Raw genomic sequence first — 23,507 nt, 5'->3', positions numbered from 1 at the left:
GCGAGAAACGGCCAATCCGATAACAGATACAGCCATGGATCTCTGAAAGTCTGGTAAGAATCAAGCATAGGCATGTGGCTGATTGGTACTGGCCAACTGTAATAGGAACATAAGTGACTAAACTTTAATCAGGGACCAAGTTAATCAGGGACCATCCTTAGGCGCTGACAATTTAGACCCGTTCTTACTTAATGTGCTGCACCTATCATTGCTGGTTCAGTGACACACATTTTTAATCTAACATTAAGCACAGGAAATATCCCTATGGTGTGGAAAGCAGTTTTTGTTCTGCCATTACATAAGGGAGGTGACGGTAGGGATTTGGATAACTATCGACCCATCTCTAGGCTCCCTTGTCTGGCAAAGATCCTAGAATCTATAGTCAACAAACAGTTACAGTCTTTTCTTTCTGCTAACAGTATTCTTAGCACCAATCAATCTGGTTTTAGATCTAAACACAGTACCACACCGGCCACTATGCTTGTTGTAAATGATATTGCAAATGCCTTAGATGATAGAAAGCACTGTGCTGCGTTGTTAGTAGATTTCTCAAAAGCTTTTGACACTGTAGACCATGCTATCCTTATGAGTAAGCTGTCATCTATAGGACTGGGCACTGATGCCTGCCGATGGTTTTATGACTATCTTAAAGATAGAACTCAGGTCGTCATGGTCGACGGGGTCAAGTCTGACCCCTTACAGTTACTTAAAGGGGTCCCTCAGGGTTCAATAATTGGCCCACTATTGTTCTCACTTTATATAAACAACATTGGTGATGATGTCAGATATTGTAAATTCCATTTATATGCAGATGACACAGTGATGTACTCTATTGCTCCAAGAGCGGACCAAGCTTAATGCAGTTGGAGTCTGATTTTTGGATACTACAGGGGTCTCTTTTACATCTTAAACTTGTTTTAAACCCTAAGAAAACAAATGTCATGTTTTTTTCTAGGTCTAAACTCTGTTAGAAACACTTTTGGAATCACTAGCTTGGATGGTACTCAAATCAAACAGGTCTCTGCATATAAATACTTAGGGGTGTGGTTAGATGATAGGCTTTCTTTTAAAAAACATGTTACTGAATTGGAAAAAAAGCTCAAATTCAAGATAGGGTTCCTTTATAGAAACAGGGCTTGTCTGTCCTTTGTAAATAGAAAACAAATTGTGCAGGCTACTATTATGTCCGTTTAAGATTACGGTGATATTATCTATATGCATGCATCGGTAAACACATTAAAACCACTGGATGCTATTTACCATTGTGCACTCAGTTTTATCACGGGTGATAGTTACAAAACTCATCACTGTATCCTATTTCAACATGTGGGTTGGGCCTCTCTATCTGTGAGGCGAGAGCAACATGCTCTCTTGTTTATTTATAAAGCACTTCTTTTAAAACTACCTCCATATATATATATCATCATTAATTTCCACTAGATATACTAATTTTAAAACAAGATCACAGATGTGGATTACATTAGAGACTCCTGCGGTCTCCACAGAGTTGGGTAGGACTGCCTTTAGTTCCTTTGCGCCTTATTTATGGAACAAACTGCAGATCCAACTTAAGTTAGACACTCTGGTGTCCCTTGCCCATTTCAAAAATGTTATGGAGGATCAATATGATGTTGTCTGTGATTGTTTCTGTTGAATTGTGTCTTTGTTTTGCATGTTTGAAATGTTATTGTCTGTATGCCTAAAACTGTACATGTCAACATGTTTACACAGGGCACAGCCGTAAAAGAGATCCAGGTCTCAGTCCGTTTTCCGTTAAAATAAAGATTTTTTTTTTTAAGTTCATTCAGAGAGTGTTTGTAAAATGCTAAAAAAAAATTGCTAAACCGTCAATGACCTCCAATGTGTTTCATTCTGCCAGTATTAATAGGACGTACAATAACATGAGCATTTATGAGTCTCTTCTTCGAGCCAAAGCTCTCGAGGTGAGGGAGCCATTTTGTTGTGTTCCGATGACGCATGATTTGTGCCTGCCCACCAACACCGCAGCAGAGCGTTACGCCACGACGGCGTTTCCACGCACGCTCGAAACCCGTTTAATAACAGGGTTATAAATCTGGGAAGCAGAAACGGCGAGCTAGCAAAAGGCGTTAATCGTGTTAATACTGACGCTGCACAAAAGAACGAGCAAAAATCACAGCCCATTAACATTGATAGGTGACATCTGACGGGCCTTCTCCCAGACGCCGAGGAAAACTCCTGCCTTACGTCTATATATCCACACTGTGGCAATTTTCAGGGCCTCTTAAAAAATCATTTTTAAAGAGCGCCGGCAGGGTGAGTGCAGCGATTAACCTAAAATTGGATCGAGAACGGAGGTCTTGCAAACTAGAAATCAATCAGAGGTTGGGGAGGGCGGAGTGAGCCATAGTGCTGTAATCAGTGTACATTGAGGCTGGGCGAACTTCTAACTGGCATAAAGCAGTAGGCAACCCAGAGGCCGCCCATAACAAGCAGAAGGAAATGATCATGTCTGTCTGAGCAGCTACAGTACATCTACACCAAGCCTATTCACGCATCTATTGGGGATTACTACAAGTACAGGTCATCAGGTGAACTTCCTCATCAGGGCTGTGTTGGCTACAGTGTGCCACTAACTTTGAGGAAAGGAGAGGTCATTTCCTCTACTCTGATAGAGCAGAAACAATGCTCATAAAATGAGAATGTCAAGGACACGGCTACAGTGAGGTGAAATGCTTACGTGGGGAATGCATGGAGGATACAGACCATGGTATATAATAAAAAGGTACAGTGTGAGCTGGGAGAGTTCAGTGGCACAGAAGCCCCGAGGGCCTATTGCCGCCCCCGCCGGTAACGCCACACTCCAGCGCGGGAAGTAGGACTTCCCAAAGCCAAAGAGGGTAGAAAGTAATCCCATTACAGTCCCACTGCAAAACACATTTCCCCCGCTGAACACCATTCATACATAAGTAAATATCATAAACCCAATCATATTGAAATGAGGGAGCCAAGACAAGGAGAAGAGACCGCTCTGAGAGGCTTGAGGCATGATTTACATGCAATGTCAACTCCGTAGCTTGCCAGTCATGTATTATTCATCCATTTTATTGACTGCCGGGGATTCTATTAGGTGATAGCAGGATATTTGCCAGAACAAAAGCTGATGGTGGCTTTCATGATCGTTGGCCTTGCGTGTGCAGAGCTGATTGACGGGAAAATTCAAAGAGTCGCTACAAGCCTGGGTATTTTGTAGGAGATTCAAGACGGGGTGAGGAGAACAATTTATATTCAACACGTGACTTGCAACATACCATCACGCTAGTGCTTAAACCAGATAAACGGCAAATCTTATGTCATTGGCTATAGGTATTTTTTTTACAAAGCCAGTGTGTGTGGGTCAGAGAATTAGGAACGAGGCTTCTTCACTTGTAAAGGAAAGGGGGATACCTAGTCAGTTTTACAACTGAATGAACTGAACTGAAATGTGTCTTCTGCATTTAAGCCAACCCCTCTGAATCAGAGGTGTGGGGGGCTGCCTTAATCCACATCGTCGGTGCCCGGGGAACAGTGTTTTATTTATTTTTATTTAACCTTTATTTAACTAAGCAAGTCAGTTAATTAAGAACACAATCTTATTTACAATGACAGCCTACAGGGGAACAGTGGGTTAACTGCCTTGTTCAGGGGCAGAACGACCGATTTTTTTACCTTGTCAGCTTGGGGATTCGATCCAGCAACCTTTTGGTTACTGGCCCAACGCTCCTACCCGCTAGGCTACCTCCCGCCAATAGCGTCTTTTAAAAGGGTCAACTTTTATGACTTCCTGCCCTACACTAGCAGATCCACACCACCAGGGGACTACATAGGGACACAGCCTTGCTGATGCTACTGATTTGGCCAAGGAGCTAGAGTGTACAGGCCCCCATAGCAGAAGTAAAAGGCTGAGCATTGAGCATCATCTTTTTGCCTTTATACATTATCAGGGTAGAGACACCATGTTGTATGGTATGACCAGCTCTTGCAACAGCTACATGTTGCAAAACGTCTAACAGAGTAAATACAGAGCTGACTGCAGCATTAATTATTATTGCAAAAAAAATTCTGCCTCCATCCAAACCATGTCCGGCAGTTTCTACAGACATCCTTTTTTAAACCACTCAGACAGCGCTGGCACTAACACACTGCCAGACAATGCCAGCCGGTGTTCATACACAGATGTGGCTCTTACTCAACTTCCCATTCTCCTACATTTCATTTAAATCGCTGCATTCATGCCTTCACCATGTTTCATCCTACATCAAAAGGGGGAGATGAGAGGTTATTCTATATGGTCTTTCATATGTTTACTAGAAATATCAATAGGCCCAACCTCATCCTATACTGTAGACCATTGCTGACCAACCCTCTTCCTGGAGATCTACTGTCCTGTAGGTTTTCAGTCCAACCCTAATTTAGCTAGTTAAGGTCTTGTTGAGCAGTTAATTAGTAGAATCAGGTGTATTAAATTAGGGTTGGACTGAAAACCCACAGGATGGAAGATCTCCAGGAAGAGGGTTGGACTGAAAACCCACAGGACGGTAGATCTCCAGGAAGAGGGTTGGACTGAAACCCCACAGGACGGTAGATCTCCAGGAAGAGGGTTGGACTGAAACCCCACAGGACGGTAGATCTCCAGGAAGAGGGTTGGACTGAAACCCCACAGGACGGTAGATCTCCAGGAAGAGGGTTGGACTGAAAACCCACAGGACGGTAGATCTCCAGGAAGAGGGTTGGACTGAAAACCCACAGGACGGAAGATCTCCAGGAAGAGGGTTGGACTGAAAACCCACAGGACGGAAGATCTCCAGGAAGAGGGTTGGACTGAAACCCCACAGGACGGTAGATCTCCAGGAAGAGGGTTGGACTGAAACCCCACAGGACGGTAGATCTCCAGGAAGAGGGTTGGACTGAAACCCCACAGGACGGTAGATCTCCAGGAAGAGGGTTGGACTGAAAACCCACAGGACGGTAGATCTCCAGGAAGAGGGTTGGACTGAAACCCCACAGGACGGTAGATCTCCAGGAAGAGGGTTGGACTGAAACCCCACAGGACGGTAGATCTCCAGGAAGAGGGTTGGACTGAAACCCCACAGGACGGTAGATCTCCAGGAAGAGGGTTGGACTGAAAACCCACAGGACGGTAGATCTCCAGGAAGAGGGTTGGACTGAAAACCCACAGGACGGTAGATCTCCAGGAAGAGGGTTGGACTGAAAACCCACAGGACGGTAGATCTCCAGAAAGAGGGTTGGACTGAAAACCCACAGGACGGTAGATCTCCAGGAAGAGGGCTGGGCAGCCCTGCTGTAGACTGTAGACCAGGGATGGGCAACTATGATTTGGGGGGGGGGGGTGTCACAAAACATCTGAACTCATCATGAGGGGCCGCAGTGGTCTGGGTTGCGGACCCACAGTTGTCTGGGTCTGCGGACCCACATGTGCACCCCCCCACCCTAAAATTGCGAGCAAAACATTTTGGCTATTCCCCTCTTGACAGCGGAGATAAAAACATATATTGTTTAAGAGTAGTTTTTTGCAATTCTACACATTTTGCCATGGGGGTGAAGAGTAGATTTTGCAATTCTTTAACTAATTTAATGCAATTCTACCCATTTTGCCATAAGGTGGAGAGAAATGCTCAGATTCATTTAAAAAAAATTTTTTTTGCATTTTTTAAACTAAAACAAAAATTAAAAGATATACATTGGATCATTGGACCTGCCGTAAGCTACACATTATACATTAAGTGTGAAACATTACACAAGGATTATATAGAGATGCAATCAATATGATGTGAGATTCTCCATATAGTCAATAAAAGGTTGCCAAATTCTGTAAAATGTCTAACTTATTCCTCAAGCAGTACGTGATTTTCTCCAGTGGGATACAACTATTAACTTCCGATAGCCACATTGCAACTGGCAGGGGGGAATCCGATTTCCATTTCAAGGCAATACATTTCTTGGCAATCGCAAGCAATATTTCTGTTAGCTTTATAGTTTGGCTTTGCCTAAGATTGGAATTAGTAACGTTACCCAGTAGACAGACCTCCAGGTCTAAAGGGAATGAATGCAAATCCATGAATTGAGGATATTGTATCTCATACCCCCAGCCAGAAACGGTGTAGTGTTGAACACTGCCAAGTGGAATGGAGGAATGTTCCCTCATCTGAGCCACATCTAAAACATAGGAAGGCGATATCAGGGTTGAACTTGTGCAATCTGATGGGGTGATATAGAGCTGATGGAGGAAATTAAGATGGATAAATGTTTAGAATTTGAATATGATATGAGTGAGACTGACTAACAAAATCAATTGGGGAGCCATAGCCGTTCATTTGACCATGATTACTAAGTTCAGATAGGTCAATTATTCTAGCTGCCAGCTATCAAAAACATGTCAGCTGACATGAGCTAAAGGAGTGCCTATCAGTGACCGACATAAGAGAAAAACTGCTGATGCACAACCACATTTAAAAATTGCACCTTGAGTATAAAATGAAAAGGCCTTCGAAAGGGGGTTGCCCATTCCTGCTGCAGACAATTGTTTGATTGTTCGATGGCATGACAATGAAGGAATGACAATGAAGGAATGACAGAAGAGTTGGCTATGCAGATAGAATATGGAACTACGAAGTCAGTCCTGAGAAACGTATAACGAGAGTAGGGCTTCTGAACCTCAGTCACACTAACCACCACTACCAATGTGTTAAACAGCCACTGTTGAGTAGAATTAATCTCCAGACCTCTAAGAAACAGACTAGTCAGAGGAGACCCTGTAGAGGCGACCCTGTAGAGAAACTGTAGACCCCTCTCCATCCAACTCTCCATCTTAAAACATATTCTCTCTGACTCATCCTATAAACAGGGTTTTTTACCAGGCCAGAGATGCTCCCGCAGCGAGACGTCAACCACCTTTTGAGTGTCAGTGCTGGAGCTTGAACATAAATCAACTTTGTCCTCTTACCGAGTCATCGCCATCTCTACACATCTCCGTAAACTTCCTGTCGTGGGAGATACGGGATTCACAGTCTACTTCAACAGCTCTGATTGCGATACGGTTCCATACAGTCGACCAATTATGAGGCTCCGTACGGATTCCCTCCTCTTTTCCTCCCTCCGTTCCAATTATTACAAAGTGACAGCGCTTCTCTTCCTCTGAAGTCTGCCTGGGAGGGAAGGGACGCGCTGAAGGAGAAACTAGATCAGATCTCCACTCTGCCAGCGGTTGCTTAATTGTCAATCCTGTGTTACAATGTTAGAATGGCCTAACTTAATGTATTCAGCACACGGCTGTGCGTGTTCCTGGGTAAAGTGGCCTGGGTAAGAAGGGAGGACCTCCCATTTGTTCAGCACACGCTCTAATTAACAATGTAAGCACCCCCCCAACCCAGAGGACCACAGGGATATTTGGAATGTGGGCAATGAAGAACATATATTGTAATGAATATTTCACTTATTTACTCTCCTATTATCAGTCTGCCACACTCAGCTGTGGTTTTCAAAAATGACACACTGCATCCAAGACCAATATACAAAGATAGTGAGATAGTCAACTCTACCGGGACTGAGACAGAGGCTGATATGAAAGTGTCTGACACTACATTGAAGATGTTCTCTTGTTAGAAGGAGACAATGTCCTTGTCAAGCTGAACTTCAGAAGAGATGTGTTAAATGTGCGAGACAACGTTCTTAACCAAAATAATGAGCCCTCATCTCTCGTCTCTGTTTCTTAGCCTGTCCCCTTCACTTACATACTTATTACCGGAAGGGACAAACTGAAAACACGGCTGTGTGGTAACCAGGTAAACCCCACACAAACCAAGGCAGGAACTTTGGAATTGGCCAGATCTTGACCCTGTGTGTGTCAGTGTGCGTGAGTGTATAGAGTCCTGTGAGTGTGTATAAGAGACTGTGCAAAAATTAAGGGTCAACTCAGATAGCCCGTGTAGCCACTCTGTTAGCTATTCTGTCCACACAGCTCTCCCAGGGGTTTGGCTTGATCCACAGCTCTCCCAGGGGTTTGGCTTGATCCACAGCTCTCCCAGGGGTTTGGCTTGATCCACAGCTCTCCCAGGGGTTTGGCTTGATCCACAGCTCTCCCAGGGGTTTGGCTTGATCCACAGCTCTCCCAGGGGTTTGGCTTGATCCACAGCTCTCCCAGGGGTTTGGCTTGATCCACAGCTCTCCCAGGGGTTTGGCTTGATCCACAGCTCTCCCAGGGGTTTGGCTTGATCCACAGCTCTCCCAGGGGAGGGCTAAGAGTGTGACTCTCCCGGGGTTTTAATTTGTGAACTCCCTGACACGGCTGGCAGCCCCGACCTTGTTGTCTCCCTGCTGAAGTGGCAGTGTTGTTGGCCCCGTCGGTGGCGCGCTCAGACACTCAGCCCCAGTGGCGTTAACACCTCGGGGAACAGGCGCCAGCTCTTTAAGTGTTTGCACTTTGGGCACAAGACACAAAGGAAGCTGGTACTGCTATAGGAGTGTGACTAGGAACGTCTGAGGGCTAGAGAAACACAGTCACACTACCTTATGGACATGTTTAATGACTGATTCAATCATCAAAATGATTCAAACACTACAAATGAACAGACAACTTGATTTCTGTGCTAATATGGATGGCTATAAACAAAGTAACTTGTGGCAATGAGGAGATGAAAGAAGTATTTCCAGTTAGCCATCTGAGGTCGTTTACAGCCATCTGAGGTCATTTACAGCCATTTGAGCCGTTTGATTTATACTGTTGAGTTGGAAGAAATGGGTTCGCAAGGAATACACATTTAAAATTCTCTCTAAAAATAGGGCTTTGGGTCCAACTCACCTCTCCTCGACAAGCTTGTCTCCCACCATCCATCGGACATAGGGCGCTGGGTAACCCGTCACCACACACGGCAGCAGCAAACTGGCCCCCACCACTTTGGTCACAGGAAGTGGCTCTACCAGGAACTCCAGTTCTCTCTCCTCTCCGGTTTCTGTCCAAACAAAGAGCAGGGTCGACCTCTGGTTAACGTGTGTCATCATTCCTCACTTCAAAAGAGTCCCATCCTGAGATCTGATCTGGATCAGTAAAATGAACAAGACCTCTGGTGACCACTCAGGAGGTCACCCAACTGGCTGAACTGCTTTGCCTAAAGCTAACCCCTTGAGATGGCAAAAAGACAGTGACTCTGAAGGTGTGATTAACCTCTTAATTAATAACCTCTTAATTATTTTAAGACCTTTTCAGGCTTGGGGGGGGGTCAATTTCAGTCAATTCAAGAAATTAGTTGAAATTCCCTTCAAAGAATTGAATTGAAAACAATTGCATTAACTTCAAAAATCCTCATCGAAAATTAACTCAATTGCAATGGAACGGACCCCCCCCCCATTGTTCCCTCAATCAACTGTTTCAGTCCATGTATGGTACCGCCAAAGAACTCCTGAAACGCCGTGTTGCTTCTATGATGCAAAACATCTTGTGTGTATGTGTGCTTGTGGTAGTGTGTTTTGAATACACACTCAGCCTCTGCCAGTATGGGAGACATAGAAAAACACACCAGCTGGGACTCGTTGAAGTGTGATTTACCACCTCTAATATCTTCTCTGCGCTGCCTGACAGACCCCAGCCCTTAGCAACTCCACTAAATAAAAGTTCTGGGGGTTGAAGCTGTGACACAATGGAATTCAGCCCCCTTTGAGTGGAGATTGAGTTACAGTTCCCTCTCTAATAAGCCCACTGGGGGCTCTCTCTCTCGGTGTGTGCATCTCTCTCTTAATTCAGTTCAATTCAAGGGGCTTTATTGGCATGGGAAACACATTTTAACATTGCCAAAGCAAGTGGAGTAGATAAATGTACAAAAGTGGAATAAACAATGAAAAAATGAACAGTAAACATTACACTCACAGAAGTTCCAAAAGAATAAAGACATTACAAATGTCATATTATGTCTATATACAGTGTTGTAACGATGTACAAATGGTTAAAGTACAAAACGAAAAATAAGTAAGCATAAATATGGGTTGTATTTACAACGGTGTTTGTTCTTCACTGGTTGACCTTTTGGGCTCCCGAGTGGTGCAAGACTTTTGCATCCCAGTGCAAGAGGCGTCACTGTAGTACCTGGTTTGAATCCAGGCTGCATCACATCCGGCCGTGATTGGGAGTCCCATAGGGCGGCACACAATTGGCCCAGCGTCGTCCGGGTTTGGCCGGGGTAGGCCGTCATTGTAAATAAGAACAAATTCTTAACTGACTTGCCTAGTTAAATAAAGGTTAAAAAATGTGTAAAAAATAAAATCTGGTGTCAACAGGTCACAAATCTTGCTGCTGTGATTGCACACTGTGGTATTTCACCCAGTAGATAAGGGAGTTTATCAAAATCGGGTTTGTTTTCGAATTCTTTGTGAATCTGTAATCTGAGGGAAATATGTCTCTAATATGGTCATACATTGGGCAGGAGGTTAGGAAGTGCAGCTCAGTTTCTTCTCGAGTGCCAGGTCTGCCTACAGCGGACTTTCTCAATAGCAAGGCTTTGCTCACTAAGTCTATACATAGTAAAAGCTTTCCTTAAGTTTGGGTCAGTCACAGTAGTCAGGTATTTTGCCACCGTTTACTCTCTGTATAGGGCCAAATAGCATTCTAGTTTGCTCTGTTTTTTGTTAATTCTTTCCAATGTGTCAAGTAATTACCTTTTCGTTTTCTCATGATTTGGTTGGGTTTAATTGTGTTGCTGTCCTGGGGCTCTGTGGGGTATGTTAACAGAGCCCCAGGACCAGCTTGCTTAGGGGACTCTAGGTTAATTTCTCTGTAGGTGATAGCTTTGTTATGGAAGGTTTGGGAATTGCTTCCTTTTAGGTGGTTGTAGAATTTAACGGCACTTTTCTGGATTTTGATAATTAGCGGGCATCGGCCTAATTCTGCTCTGCATGCATTATTTGATGTTGTACACTGAGGATATTCTCTCTCCATGAGGCCGGTTCAAATGTGTTCATGCTGGAGTTAAATTACTTGAGTGGAGGAGTGGTACACCATGTACAAGTCTCTCAGTGTGTTCAACTGGCAGTAATGTCTGACCAGGAGGAGTCTGCTCCGACTATCAGCCTCTAGTAGTCTACAGGGGAAGTGGATGCAGATTGTTGTGCCCGAGCTGAAGATGTCTATAATCAGGGCACTAATACAGGACTAGTAAAAGGTCCACTGCACTACTTTTGTGATATATACATATATATATTTTTTTAAACGAAATATATTTGAGTGTTTACCAGCATTTGTAACTTGAGTCGTATAACAGTTAATATGATAATACTTGTGGAATATAAAAATACTTGCTTGATACGTTTTCCGGTTTCTTGAAATACTTTGCAAATGCAATTTATTTCTATGTGAAAACTGAAACGGTCTATTCATTCCTTTCCATGTTAGTAGACACTCTTATCCAGAGCAACTAACAGTAGTGAGCGCATACATTTTTATACTTTTCCATACTGGTCCCCTGTGGGAATCCAACCCACAACCACAGCACTGCAAGCACCATGCTCTACCAGATGAGCCACATCATCACATCTCATCACAAACCACCTGATGTCTCAATGTACTCAATTACTGTATTGGTCATTGTTTTCCTTCATGGTGATGGAAAGTCTACAGGTACAAACCTAGATGACCAGCCTATGTACAATGCAGTAATGTACACTAAGTGGTTTGTAAGGATGGTAAATTAATACTGCACAAAAAGTGCTTGTTTTCCATGTTATTTGATCAAGAAAAATATCTAATTTGATGTGGATGTTTTGTGTCTTTGCCCAGAGCTTTGAACCTTTGGTGTAAATGTTTGAGGACAGGGTTTTGTTCTTTCTGGATTCCATTAGAATGACAACAGCAGAGAAAGAAACAGGGCAACAACTCTTACAATTCCAACGATTGAATGCTGCAAGATACCGTTCTTAATTCTAAACTGGGTGGTTCAAACTCTGAACGCTGATTGGCTGAAAGCCGTGGTATATCAGATCATATACCATGGGTATGACAAAATAATTTTTTACTTGACTTTGGTAACCAGTTTATAATAGCAATAAGGCACCTCGGGGGTTTGTGGTATATGGCCAATATACCACGGCTAATGGCTGTATCCAGGCACTCCACTTGCGTCTTGCATAAGAACAGCCCTCAGCTGTGGTATATTGGCCACATACCACATCCCCCCAGGCCTTATTGCTTAATTATACAGCTACCGTACCTTTTCTTTCCTCTGCCAAGGCAGAGATGCTGAAGAAAGGTTATTGCACACACTACAGACGTCTAGATCAGTCCTTGTTATATTGTATCTATAGTATTACCTGGCAGTATGTAGAGCTATATAGTATCTATAGTATTACCTGGCAGTATGTAGAGCTATATAGTATATATAGTATTACCTGGCAGTATGTAGAGCTATATAGTATCTATAGTATTACCTGGCAGTATGTAGAGCTATATAGTATCTATAGTATTGCCTGGCAGTATGTAGAGCTATATAGTATCTATAGTATTACCTGGCAGTATGTAGAGCTATATAGTATCTATAGTATTGCCTGGCAGTATGTAGAGCTATATAGTATCTATAGTATTACCTGGCAGTATGTAGAGCTATATAGTATCTATAGTATTGCCTGGCAGTATGTAGAGCTATATAGTATCTATAGTATTACCTGGCAGTATGTAGAGCTATATAGTATCTATAGTATTACCTGGCAGTATGTAGAGCTATATAGTATCTATAGTATTGCCTGGCAGTATGTAGAGCTATATAGTATCTATAGTATTGCCTGGCAGTATGTAGAGCTATATAGTATCTATAGTATTGCCTGGCAGTATGTAGAGCTATATAGTATCTATAGTATTACCTGGCAGTATGTAGAGCTATATAGTATCTATTGTATTACCTGGCAGTATGTAGAGCTATATAGTATCTATAGTATTACCTGGCAGTATGTAGAGCTATATAGTATCTATAGTATTACCTGGCAGTATTGTGAGCTATATAGTATCTATAGTATTACCTGGCAGTATGTAGAGCTATATAGTATCTATAGTATTACCTGGCAGTATGTAGAGCTATATAGTATCTATAGTATTACCTGGCAGTATTGTGAGCTATATAGTATCTATAGTATTACCTGGCAGTATGTAGAGCTATATAGTATCTATAGTATTACCTGGCAGTATGTAGAGCTATATAGTATCTATAGTATTACCTGGCAGTATGTAGAGCTATATAGTATCTATAGTATTACCTGGCAGTATTGTGAGCTATATAGTATCTATAGTATTACCTGGCAGTATGTAGAGCTATATAGTATCTATAGTATTACCTGGCAGTATGTAGAGCTATATAGTATCTATAGTATTACCTGGCAGTATGTAGAGCTATATAGTATCTATAGTATTACCTGGCAGTATTGTGAGCTATATAGTATCTATAGTATTACCTGGCATTATGTAGAGCTATATAGTATCTATAGTATTACCTGGCAGTATGTAGAGCTATATAGTATCTATAGTATTACCTGGCAGTATTGTGAGCTGGGCCTCTTCACTGGTCTTGGCGGGCCCAGCGTTCTCCACCATGCAGCGGTAGAGCCCAGCGTCGGCCTCTGAAGCGTTGCTCACCACCAGGGCTCCGTTGGGTAGCTGCACCAGCCTAGAGCTCAGCTCCAGGGGCTCACGCTCACGCTCCCACCGGGCTAAAGGCACCAGGTCTGGGTTGACGTCGCACGCCAGAACCTGGCTGTCTCCCAGGCGTATGCTGGCTGCTGTCGGCTGGCTGGAGAACCGGGGCATACCTGGGGAGGAAGAGGGAGGAGGGTTGGTGTTAAAAGTTCATGTTTTTCATTTCTGTTCTGCTGTTGCTTTGATGACACATAAGCATGTTTGAGTTGAGAGGAGAGCGAGAGAGGAGGAGAGCGAGAGAGAAGACAGATCAAAAGAGGCTTGAGTTCTGCCAGTATGCTACTGCCTACAGCTACACAGCTGTACAACCAGTTTCATGTGTTCCGTCAGGAAATATGCCTACGCATCTGTTTACAAGTCGGCCTGATCTCAAATCGGACCTTGTGATTTGCAATTATTACCTAACAGTGGGACAGAAATCAATTTTTCCAAATCCGATCCATTCCTAATCCATCTGTTAGAGGTAATAACCCCAGCCTGAACTACTCCTGGCTGTGATCCACGCTGCTGTAAAGTAATGCATGTATCATCCCTGACAGAACGCTCCAGAACCCAGGGAGGCTCATTTGCTGTAGTGAGAAAAGATTTCACAACACTAATTAAAAAGCTGAATCCACAGGCTGTTTGTGTTCCTCTCCCTACTTTCATCTGTGAAATAATTATTTCCCGCGTTTAAAGCCATTGATCTGAATCCTCGGTCTATGCCGAGCAGCGTATGTCGACAAACGACATGGCGACAACATTTCATTTTGAAAGAAAGCCTGACCGAAATGGAAACACGGTGCAAGTATACTATAATATAGAAGTTAGACGATCTGGTCTTTAAAAACATTGGCCACTTCACTCACACACACACACACACAAAATGGGGGAAGAATTCAATGTGAGGCCTGTTAATGTGATGGTGGCCTGTGTGAATGTTTTGGTTGGCCGGGCTGTTTCCCTGGCGATGCGGGAGTCAGTGGTTGTTGTTTGTTCTGGCTCGGTTGAAGCTGTGTGTCCGCAGACAGGAAGAAGTGTTGAAGCTGTGTGTGTGTGTGTGTGTGTGTGTGTGTGTGTGTGTGTGTGTGTGTGTGTGTGTGTGTGTGTGTGTCTCTCTACAGGCTTTGGGCTCCCCTCAGGGGGTTGGTGTGAGGGAGGTGAGGGAGTGACAGCTCTGTAATATATCCCACTTCAGATAAGGCTGAGAGCTGAGGCCCCGGCCACCGCTGAGACCCCGTCTCCACTCAGCACCACATCGCTTCTAACTGTTGGTGTGTGAGATGAAGCAGCAACACACAAACAAACACCTCCATAGTGGTGTCGTCATATATACACAAAACAGCCTGGTTTCTATGCTCTCTGTAATACTCTATAAGACAGACAAAGTCAAACACTGCAGATTTCTCCACTACACATTCACTCTCACAGAAAAAGTCCACATAAAACCTCAAAGGCCTCTGAGTTGATGTGGTTGCAGTGACAGAGAATCCGTCCTATATGTCTGCCTCTCGGGTAGATTCTGATCTGGAAATGCAGCACTGTGTTAGGTACAGGACATTCTAGGCAGCGATGAAACGTCAAAGACAACCTTGAAAACAATGCCCGAAAGGTGATCTGCCTCCAGATGTGGGATGCATATAGCCTGGCATATACATGGCCGCCCCAGGCCTCACAGCTGCCTGAGGACCCCAGGGACATCATTAAATAGCTATGTTGGAAAATAGGGAGGAAACTGGGGTTAGTTACGTCTGAACGTCAGAGGGAGGGAAAGAACAGAACCTCTACTATATTGTCCATTTAATGGAAACGAAAGGAGACACTATCACAATACCCAACCTCACACACAGGTGGGAGTGTACTTTCTCTACCAGCCTGGCTGGCTGCCAGGATGGCTGGCTGGCTGGCTGGCTGACTGGCTGGCTGGCTGGCTGGCTGCCTGGCTGACTGGCTGGCTGACTGGCTGGCTGGCTGACCAGTGCCCTGAGCACCTTCTCCATGCTCTTCGCTTTGTATTTAGGCCCTGAAGCTACAGTGATGGCCTCCCTTTCCTGTTGCCTCATCAGATCTACAGTGGACCTGAGGTGAGTTCATCAATTTGTGGTAGTGTGTGTGTGTGTGTGTGTGTGTGTGTGTGTGTGTGTGTGTGTGTGTGTGTGTGTGTGAGTTATAGATAGGAGATTCTAAAGCTAACACTCAATTAATCACAATTCTCCCATTTAATCGACAGGGTGGCTCCTCATTTTCCAGCCGCCTGCCAGGCGGTATCTATCACGAGGCGCCGCTGCGCCGACGATCTTTACTCTTATTAACACTGAGTGATGAGATGGGCCCATATCAACTCAGAGCAATAGAGAGTTTTAAGTGTTTGATATGCAGTGTAAATGCAAAGCAGCTTCCCTGTTATCGTCAGTCTGTAGGACTATCTGTGGTGTACGGAGCTGCAATTAAAATAACCTATTCCACTCAGACTGCAAACAACATACTTAAATGTCATTGTTGGAGCTCAAGTCAAACTACCGGGGAAGATGACTCAGAAATCTGCTTAATCTTGTGTCATTCACTGATCTAAAAACCTACATTACCTGCATTTGTTGGTAGTAAAAGTAATGATCATTCTGGAGATGAGTGAAAGAGCACGGTGTCTGCTTTAAGGACGATACCCGTGAAAAGACACAGGATCTCCCCACCTCTGAGCAAACTGAGCATCACACAATGTGGCTCCTACCATTTTAATTAAAAGCAGGTCTAGAATCAGTAAAGAGAGCTTAACAGAATATGCAGAAGGCTTTAGGGATTTCGTATACTCGATTCAACAGAATTAGGCATTTTAGAAGCACACAGACAGACAGAAAGCTTTAGGGATCTTTCCAACGAAATTCAACAGAATTAGTCTCTTTACGGCAGAAAATAGCTGGCGTTCTCCTTTTGACCAGGAGACATTCCTGGAGAGTTAGTCATGCCTGTTTTTCCAGGCCCGTTAAGATCAAGTTTCTTTCCCGAATTGAGGGGGGGGAAAAAAGGGGAAAAAAAGGTTTTGGAATTGTCCACCGTTTGTAAGTTTGTACCTCATACACGGCTATTGAGTTTCAGCAGCGCAGGACTGGTTTTCTAACTGGTGTTATATCCTTCTCCCTGTCCGGTCCTGTCAATGCCAATCATCCAAGAGCAATAGCTGGCCAGTGTTTGTAACAGTGGTGTGGACGGGGCAGGGAGAGAAATGCCCCGAGGCACTGGAACACAGATGAACATTTTGGGAGAGTCAGATCCTTTATAATTCACCTTAAAATAATAAATAAAAGAAACCATTTTTTACAGGAAACGAGCCATTTAAATCAAGACCCCTAATGTAGCCTCGCTTAAGTGAGTTGTGACCAACGTACTGGTGCTACCACCAGGTGCTACCACCATAGCTACCACCAGGTGCTACCACCATAGCATTCCCCTTCTCTCAGGTACTCTCACACACTAGCTGAACACACCAACAGAACAATCACATTCTTATTGGCCGGACGCTTGATCAATTCCACCGGGGCATACAGAGCAGGAGAGTCCGCCGGTTCAGAGCATCAAGCCGTGATTTGATAGGCTGACCCTGGTCACCGCGGGGGATATTGTCAACACCCTACCCAATATGAAGACTTAGAACAGTGTGAAGACATGTGATCGATCAGACGTTTCTCTGTGCCAGACTGAGTGATATTGAAGACGCATTCACAAAATGCTGATAATGCGGATAATATGCCATGTGTGGGCTGTGGTGTGTGTCGTGTCACGTGTACATTTTTGCATGCTGCAGGGATATTTGCCTTTGTATTTAAAATCGCATCCATAGCCTATTGTTTCTTTAATTCTATGGTCCGTAGCCAATCCCAGCCATGCTCCCTTGAGGCCATATTGCAGTATAAGAGGTCATTAATTCACTTATTCAAGGTTTTAGGACATCTCTGAGAATTTTCAATCAGGTTCATAATAATTCCTCTGTTACAATGATTCAGCCAGTCTCTCAACAGTGAGTTCTTTAAAGGCCCGAGGAGGAGGCAGGTAGGCAGTTTTTAAAACACTGATTCACACAATCACAAGCAGCAGATAGACTCATGTTTTCATCCATTTTGTGGCTGTTTACAAAGTGTCGGAGAGACTCGGCTGGGGAAGAATTTACAGAAGCTGTTAAGCAATGGTATGAAAAAATAAATCTGTCGCTGGGAAGGAGGCAGTACTGTACCTCAGAACCTCTGGGTTGGTAGTAAACACCAATGGCGCTCTGTGGGAGGTCAGGGCTCACATTACCAGGAAAAGGGGGAGGAATGATCTTCCCGGGCAGTATAAATAACCAGCCACCGTTCCGCAAGACAATCGCTTACATTTCCCACAGCTTTGGCTGTCAAACATTCATTGCCTTGTTACGTAAATCCAAACACAGCCGTCTCCCTCCGAATCAAAGGTGGCCATTTTGTTCCAGTGTTTTTCTCTATTAAATGAGGAGTTAAGGAGACGAGAGCCGAGCCGCGTGTGGGCCATGCTAGCCAGAATCCTTGGGACGTCACACTGATGTCACCCTATTGACGTTGACATTTAAAATGGTTAACCCTTACCTATCCCTAACCTTAACCGTTAAGGTTTCAGGTAGTGACGTCCGAAGGATCCAAAATTGCACTAACCGTGTGTGTCTGACGTGACCCAGTTCACTAGTGAGTTCAGAGCCTTAAGAGGCTGTGCATATTGCATGACTCCAACACAGGACGATGAATACTTTATACAGTAGGGAGTATAAGACAGATAGGTGCTTGCCTGGCTATCATCAGCATGAGGAAGAGATGTTGTATACACCAGCTTGGTTTGTAAACAAATGCATCCTTCCAATCACAAATTAATTACAGGTCTGATGTCATTGAATGGCTGAAGACATAGTAGAAACTCGTTCACCTATCCAATTCTGTTAGATAAGTGAAAAAAGGCAGTGAGGGAAATATACCACCTATAGTGCCTTAGGAAAGTATTTAGACCCCTTGACAATTTCCACATTTTGTTACGTTACAGCCCTATTCTAAAATGGATTAAATAAATACTTATCCTTGGCAAACTACACACCATACCCCATAATGACATCACAATACCCCATAATGACAAAGTGGAAAAAAGTTAAATGTTTGATTATTTATTTAAAAAATAAAAAACAAATCGCTTATTGACATAAGTATTCAGACCCTTTGCTCTGAGACTCGAAGTTGAACTCAGGTGCATCCTGTTTCCATTGATCATCCTTTCAATGTTTCTACAACTTGATTGTAGTCCATCTGTGATAAACGTAATTGATTGGACATGATTTGTAAAGGCAGACACCTGTCTATATAAGGTTCCACAGTTGACAGTGCATGTCAGAGCAAAATCCAAACCATGAGGTCAAAGGAATTGTCCGTAGAGCTCCGAGACAGGATTGTGTCGAGGCACAGATCTGGGGAAGGGTACCAAAACATTTCTGCAGCATTGAAGGACCAAGAACACAGTGGCCTCCATCATTCTTAAATGGGTCTGAATACTTATGTAAAAGTGATATGAGTTTTTTGCTTTGTCATTATGGGGTATTGTGTGTAGATTGATGAGGGGAAATAAACGATTTCATCAATTTTAGAATAAGGCTGTAACATAACAAAATGTGGAAAAAGTTCTGGGGTCTGAATACTTCCGAAGGCACTGTATATCTAAAGGAAATCTACCGCATCCTGAAAAGCTGTTTTCTTGGGGCTCCTCCATAACCAGTTTTCAGTGCAGCCAGCAAGAGGGAAAATATCCAACATCCTCTCTGAGAGGGGCTGTTCTGGACAGCGTCTTATGACGACTGAAAACACTGAATTAATGAATGAGTTGGAGGAGGAATCTAATAAAGTAGCCGCTGAGGTACTTTGTCATACTACACAAACACCTGACAAACTGTCACAATGAGAACATTATGCGATGAACAGCCTTGGCAGTATCTTCACGACAGATTTATCTTGTTAAAAAAAAGTGGAAGGGATTTCGAAAGCGTCATATCTTTCTTGAAGATGCAACACCACGTCTTGTGATGCCAATCTAGCGACATTACACCAATGTTATCTAGACAGGGAAATTGGCATCAAGCCTGACAAGGAATCGACAGAGAACCCCTACTAAAAAACACAAGGCTATTATTGTACGTGTGTAGTGGAGAGGTTAATTGTATCCACCTGCATTTGTCCTTTACAAGCGTGCGGCAACAGGTGTGATTGTGACAGCTCAGATACAAAACACTAACACAATGCTAGCATACATACACAAATTGACAGAGGAAACCAAACTGGCCTCTACTGATACCCTATGAAAAGGGGGATATTGAAGAATTAGAAAGGCCATACATCAATCTTACAGATGGCACCAGCAGCTGGCACCATCAGCTGGCACCAACCAATTAAAACCTAGAAAACCTATAGAACCACAAACAGGTTGTTTTTCCTGACGGTGTCAGTTCAGTCCTTAAAACATGGGAGCCGTCACACACCACAACCCTTTTATAGACTGAACACTCCATAAGTAAGAGACAGAAGATGGATGGCTGACACTGCGGAGTAGAGGCAGCTTCAGGTGGGAGAGTTATTTTATCTATTGGACTGGAAATACCACTTCAGGGTGCTGAAGCACTCTGGGCTTGTGACCAATCTCAGCCTTGAGAAAATACCAGACAACCATAAGACAACCATAAGACAACCATGGTATTTCAGGTCAGATGACGATCACACATTCTGACTGAATACCAAACAGACTGAAAGACAATGACACCCATTCAACCATTAGGATTGAATTTGAGGAGGTCGGGGCTGGTCACTGTACACAAAACACAGCCCTACTTAACATACAGCGTTTGCGTGCCGTCAAGTTGAGAACGCTTCTCACCTGAGGAGTTGACAGGAACAACCTGGCTTGTGTGCAGGTGGCCAGAAACCAATGGCGTCTTCACATAGCTGCTGTTAGAAATATCTCCCTGGGACAAGAGACTAAGTGAGCCGTTAAACCGCTTCAGGTGCTGCCCAGATGTTGGAGCTACGTCGAGTTCATAAACATTTAGGAGGGCTGTGTTAGGGTGTGCGTGGCGTGTTGGGCCAGAGGCCCAGCTGCCTTGAGTCTCAGAATAGGAGCTTCTAAGCAGAGAGTCACATCGTGTTTACAAAGCCTCTCAGTCTTCAGAGAAGTGTTCACACCAAAGGGATCAGGAAAATTAATTTAGACATAAATCAGGCTTGCTGGGTCAGTGCGAGACTTAACGTAGAAACAGTTAGCATGACGGCTAATTTACCACACAGAGCTACCTTGATGGGCAACATTGCTTAGAATTTCCACTATAGGCTGAATGACAGTTGTTTAAGATAAATCCAACTTTATCAATCCGGTCTAGACAATGGCTGACAGTGGCACATAAGAGGACCATGTTGTATCAATCTACTGCCCTGGCACACTGGTTGGTTGGCACACTGGTTGGTTGGCACACTGGTTGGTTGGCACACTGGTTGGTTGGCACACTGGTTGGTTGGCACACTGGTTGGTTGGCACACTGGTTGGTTGGTAGCCTGTCAGTGCCTGCTGGGGGCCCGAGGGAGGAGGCGCAGCAGGGTGCATGGCACAAAGATAAATTGTTTTGAGAGAAATGTTGCGGATGGTGAAAAGGGACAGGATGGTTGCCATGGGAACGTCATACACATGTTGTGTGAAGATAATGTGAGAATTGGCTGGAGTGTAGAATTTCTCATTTGAAATGATTATAGTGGTTTTAATAACACGTGTGGTTTTACAATGAAATGGCATTAAACACTAACCTCATTAAAAGGTACCGTGACATAATGTGTGGGGGAAAACAACTTACATCCATTTCTACATGCTCCAAATGATGACGGCAATCTATTCACCCATACATCTAGATGGGGTGTCCCGAACAGATGCCTGAGCAGAAGAAATAGCCATAAATGTATTGGCCTGCGCCCATGGCCAAGGAGGAGAGGCTATACGGACACGCCTGGTGCCCAAACGGATGACGTACGTCATGCAGCTGAGAGTCAAGTGTGGAGACAATGGATTGGATTCAGTCAGGTGTCCTGATGAGCCCTTCCCAGCTACTTTACGCAGGCTAGATCACAGCAGCAGCAGCATGGTGCTAGTTAAAACTGGTAAAACAAAGTGATGTTAATGTCGATGGGTGAGGGAGAAATAACTTGTAGTATTGGTCACCCACCATCTCCAATTTGTACCATCCCCACTTGATTTTATTTTGGGTAGGATAGCAGCCTACATGAGAAATAACTTGTAATATTGGTAGTTACCATCTGGATGTCACCATGATGCATAATACAGGTAGCCTAGCGGTTAAGAGCGCTGGGTCAGTAACCGAAAGGTCGCTGGTTCAAATCCCCGATCAGACTAGGTGAATAATCTGTAGATATGCCATTGAGCAAGGCACTTAACCATAATTGCTCCCGCTCTGGATAAGAGTGTCCTTCGCTTTCCGCAGTAAGGAGAAGGAACTAGATAGTGTAGCCAATATCAGGCCAGGGTAAGAGCTAAAGCACATATATTGTAGTGATTTTCACTAAAAATGCACAACTACGGCATTAACATCTAACGTTATTAGAAAAAATATCTATATTTTTTAAAGTCAGATAAAAATGGAATGATATCAAATTCTTTGTCTGCCGAAGTTGGGACTTGGGAGTGTTCAGAACCATTCAGTTTTTATCGGACGACAAAACTGCCTAGCTACTTCCCTCACCTTACTGGCCTGATATTATCTACACCATCAGGCTACTTCCCTCTCCTTACTGGCCTGATATTATCTACACCACCTAGCTACTTCCCTCTCCTTACTGGCCTGATATTAACTACACCATCAGGCTACTTCCCTCTCCTTACTGGCCTGATATTATCTACACCACCTAGCTACTTCCTCTCCTTACTGGCCTGATATTAACTACACCATCAGGCTACTTCCCTCTCCTTACTGGCCTGATATTATCTACACCACCTAGCTACTTCCCTCTCCTTACTGGCCTGATATTATCTACACCACCTAGCTACTTCCCTCTCCTTACTGGCCTGGTATTATCTACACCACCTAGCTACTTCCCTCTCCTTACTGGCCTGATATTATCTACACCACCTAGCTACTTCCCTCTCCTTACTGGCCTGATATTATCTACACCACCTAGCTACTTCCCTCTCCTTACTGGCCTGATATTATCTACACAACCTAGCTACTTCCCTCTCCTTACTGGCCTGATATTATCTACACCACCTAGCTACTTCCCTCACCTTACTGGCCTGATATTAACTACACCACCTAGCTACTTCCCTCTCCTTACTGGCCTGATATTATCTACACCACCTAGCTACTTCCCTCTCCTTACTGGCCTGATATTATCTACACCACCTAGCTACTTCCCTCACCTTACTGGCCTGATATTATCTACCCCACCTAGCTACTTCCCTCTCCTTACTGGCCTGATATTATCTACACCATCAGGCTACTTCCCTCTCCTGGCCTGATATTATCTACACCACCTAGCTACTTCCCTCACCTTACTGGCCTGATATTATCTACACCACCTAGCTACTTCCCTCTCCTTACTGGCCTGATATTATCTACACCACCTAGCTACTTCCCTCTCCTTACTGGCCTGATATTATCTACCCCACCTAGCTACTTCCCTCTCCTTACTGGCCTGATATTATCTACACCACCTAGCTACTTCCCTCTCCTTACTGGCCTGATATTAACTACACCATCAGGCTACTTCCCTCTCCTTACTGGCCTGATATTATCTAC

At 44.0% G+C, this 23,507-nt stretch overlaps 1 protein-coding gene across 11 annotated transcripts in view; it reads right to left on the bottom strand.

Moving 5' to 3' along the window:
* LOC115166817 (neogenin) overlaps window positions 1-23,507 on the bottom strand; it is a 246,523-nt gene that overhangs the window by 106,779 nt on the left and 116,237 nt on the right. For all 11 annotated transcript variants that reach the window (XM_029720664.1, XM_029720669.1, XM_029720675.1 and 8 more), the window contains exons 3-4: window positions 13,540-13,815; window positions 8,837-8,987 (exon numbers count right to left, since the gene is read on the bottom strand). In XM_029720664.1, coding sequence (XP_029576524.1) covers window positions 8,837-8,987; window positions 13,540-13,815 — 427 coding nt within the window. The remainder of the gene's footprint in view (window positions 1-8,836; window positions 8,988-13,539; window positions 13,816-23,507) is intronic.

Source organism: Salmo trutta, chromosome 29 (assembly GCF_901001165.1).
Source record: "Salmo trutta chromosome 29, fSalTru1.1, whole genome shotgun sequence".
NCBI classification, from domain to species: domain Eukaryota; kingdom Metazoa; phylum Chordata; class Actinopteri; order Salmoniformes; family Salmonidae; genus Salmo; species Salmo trutta.
Note: the sequence above shows the minus strand (reverse complement) of the source record. Positions and strands in the feature narration are given on the sequence as shown.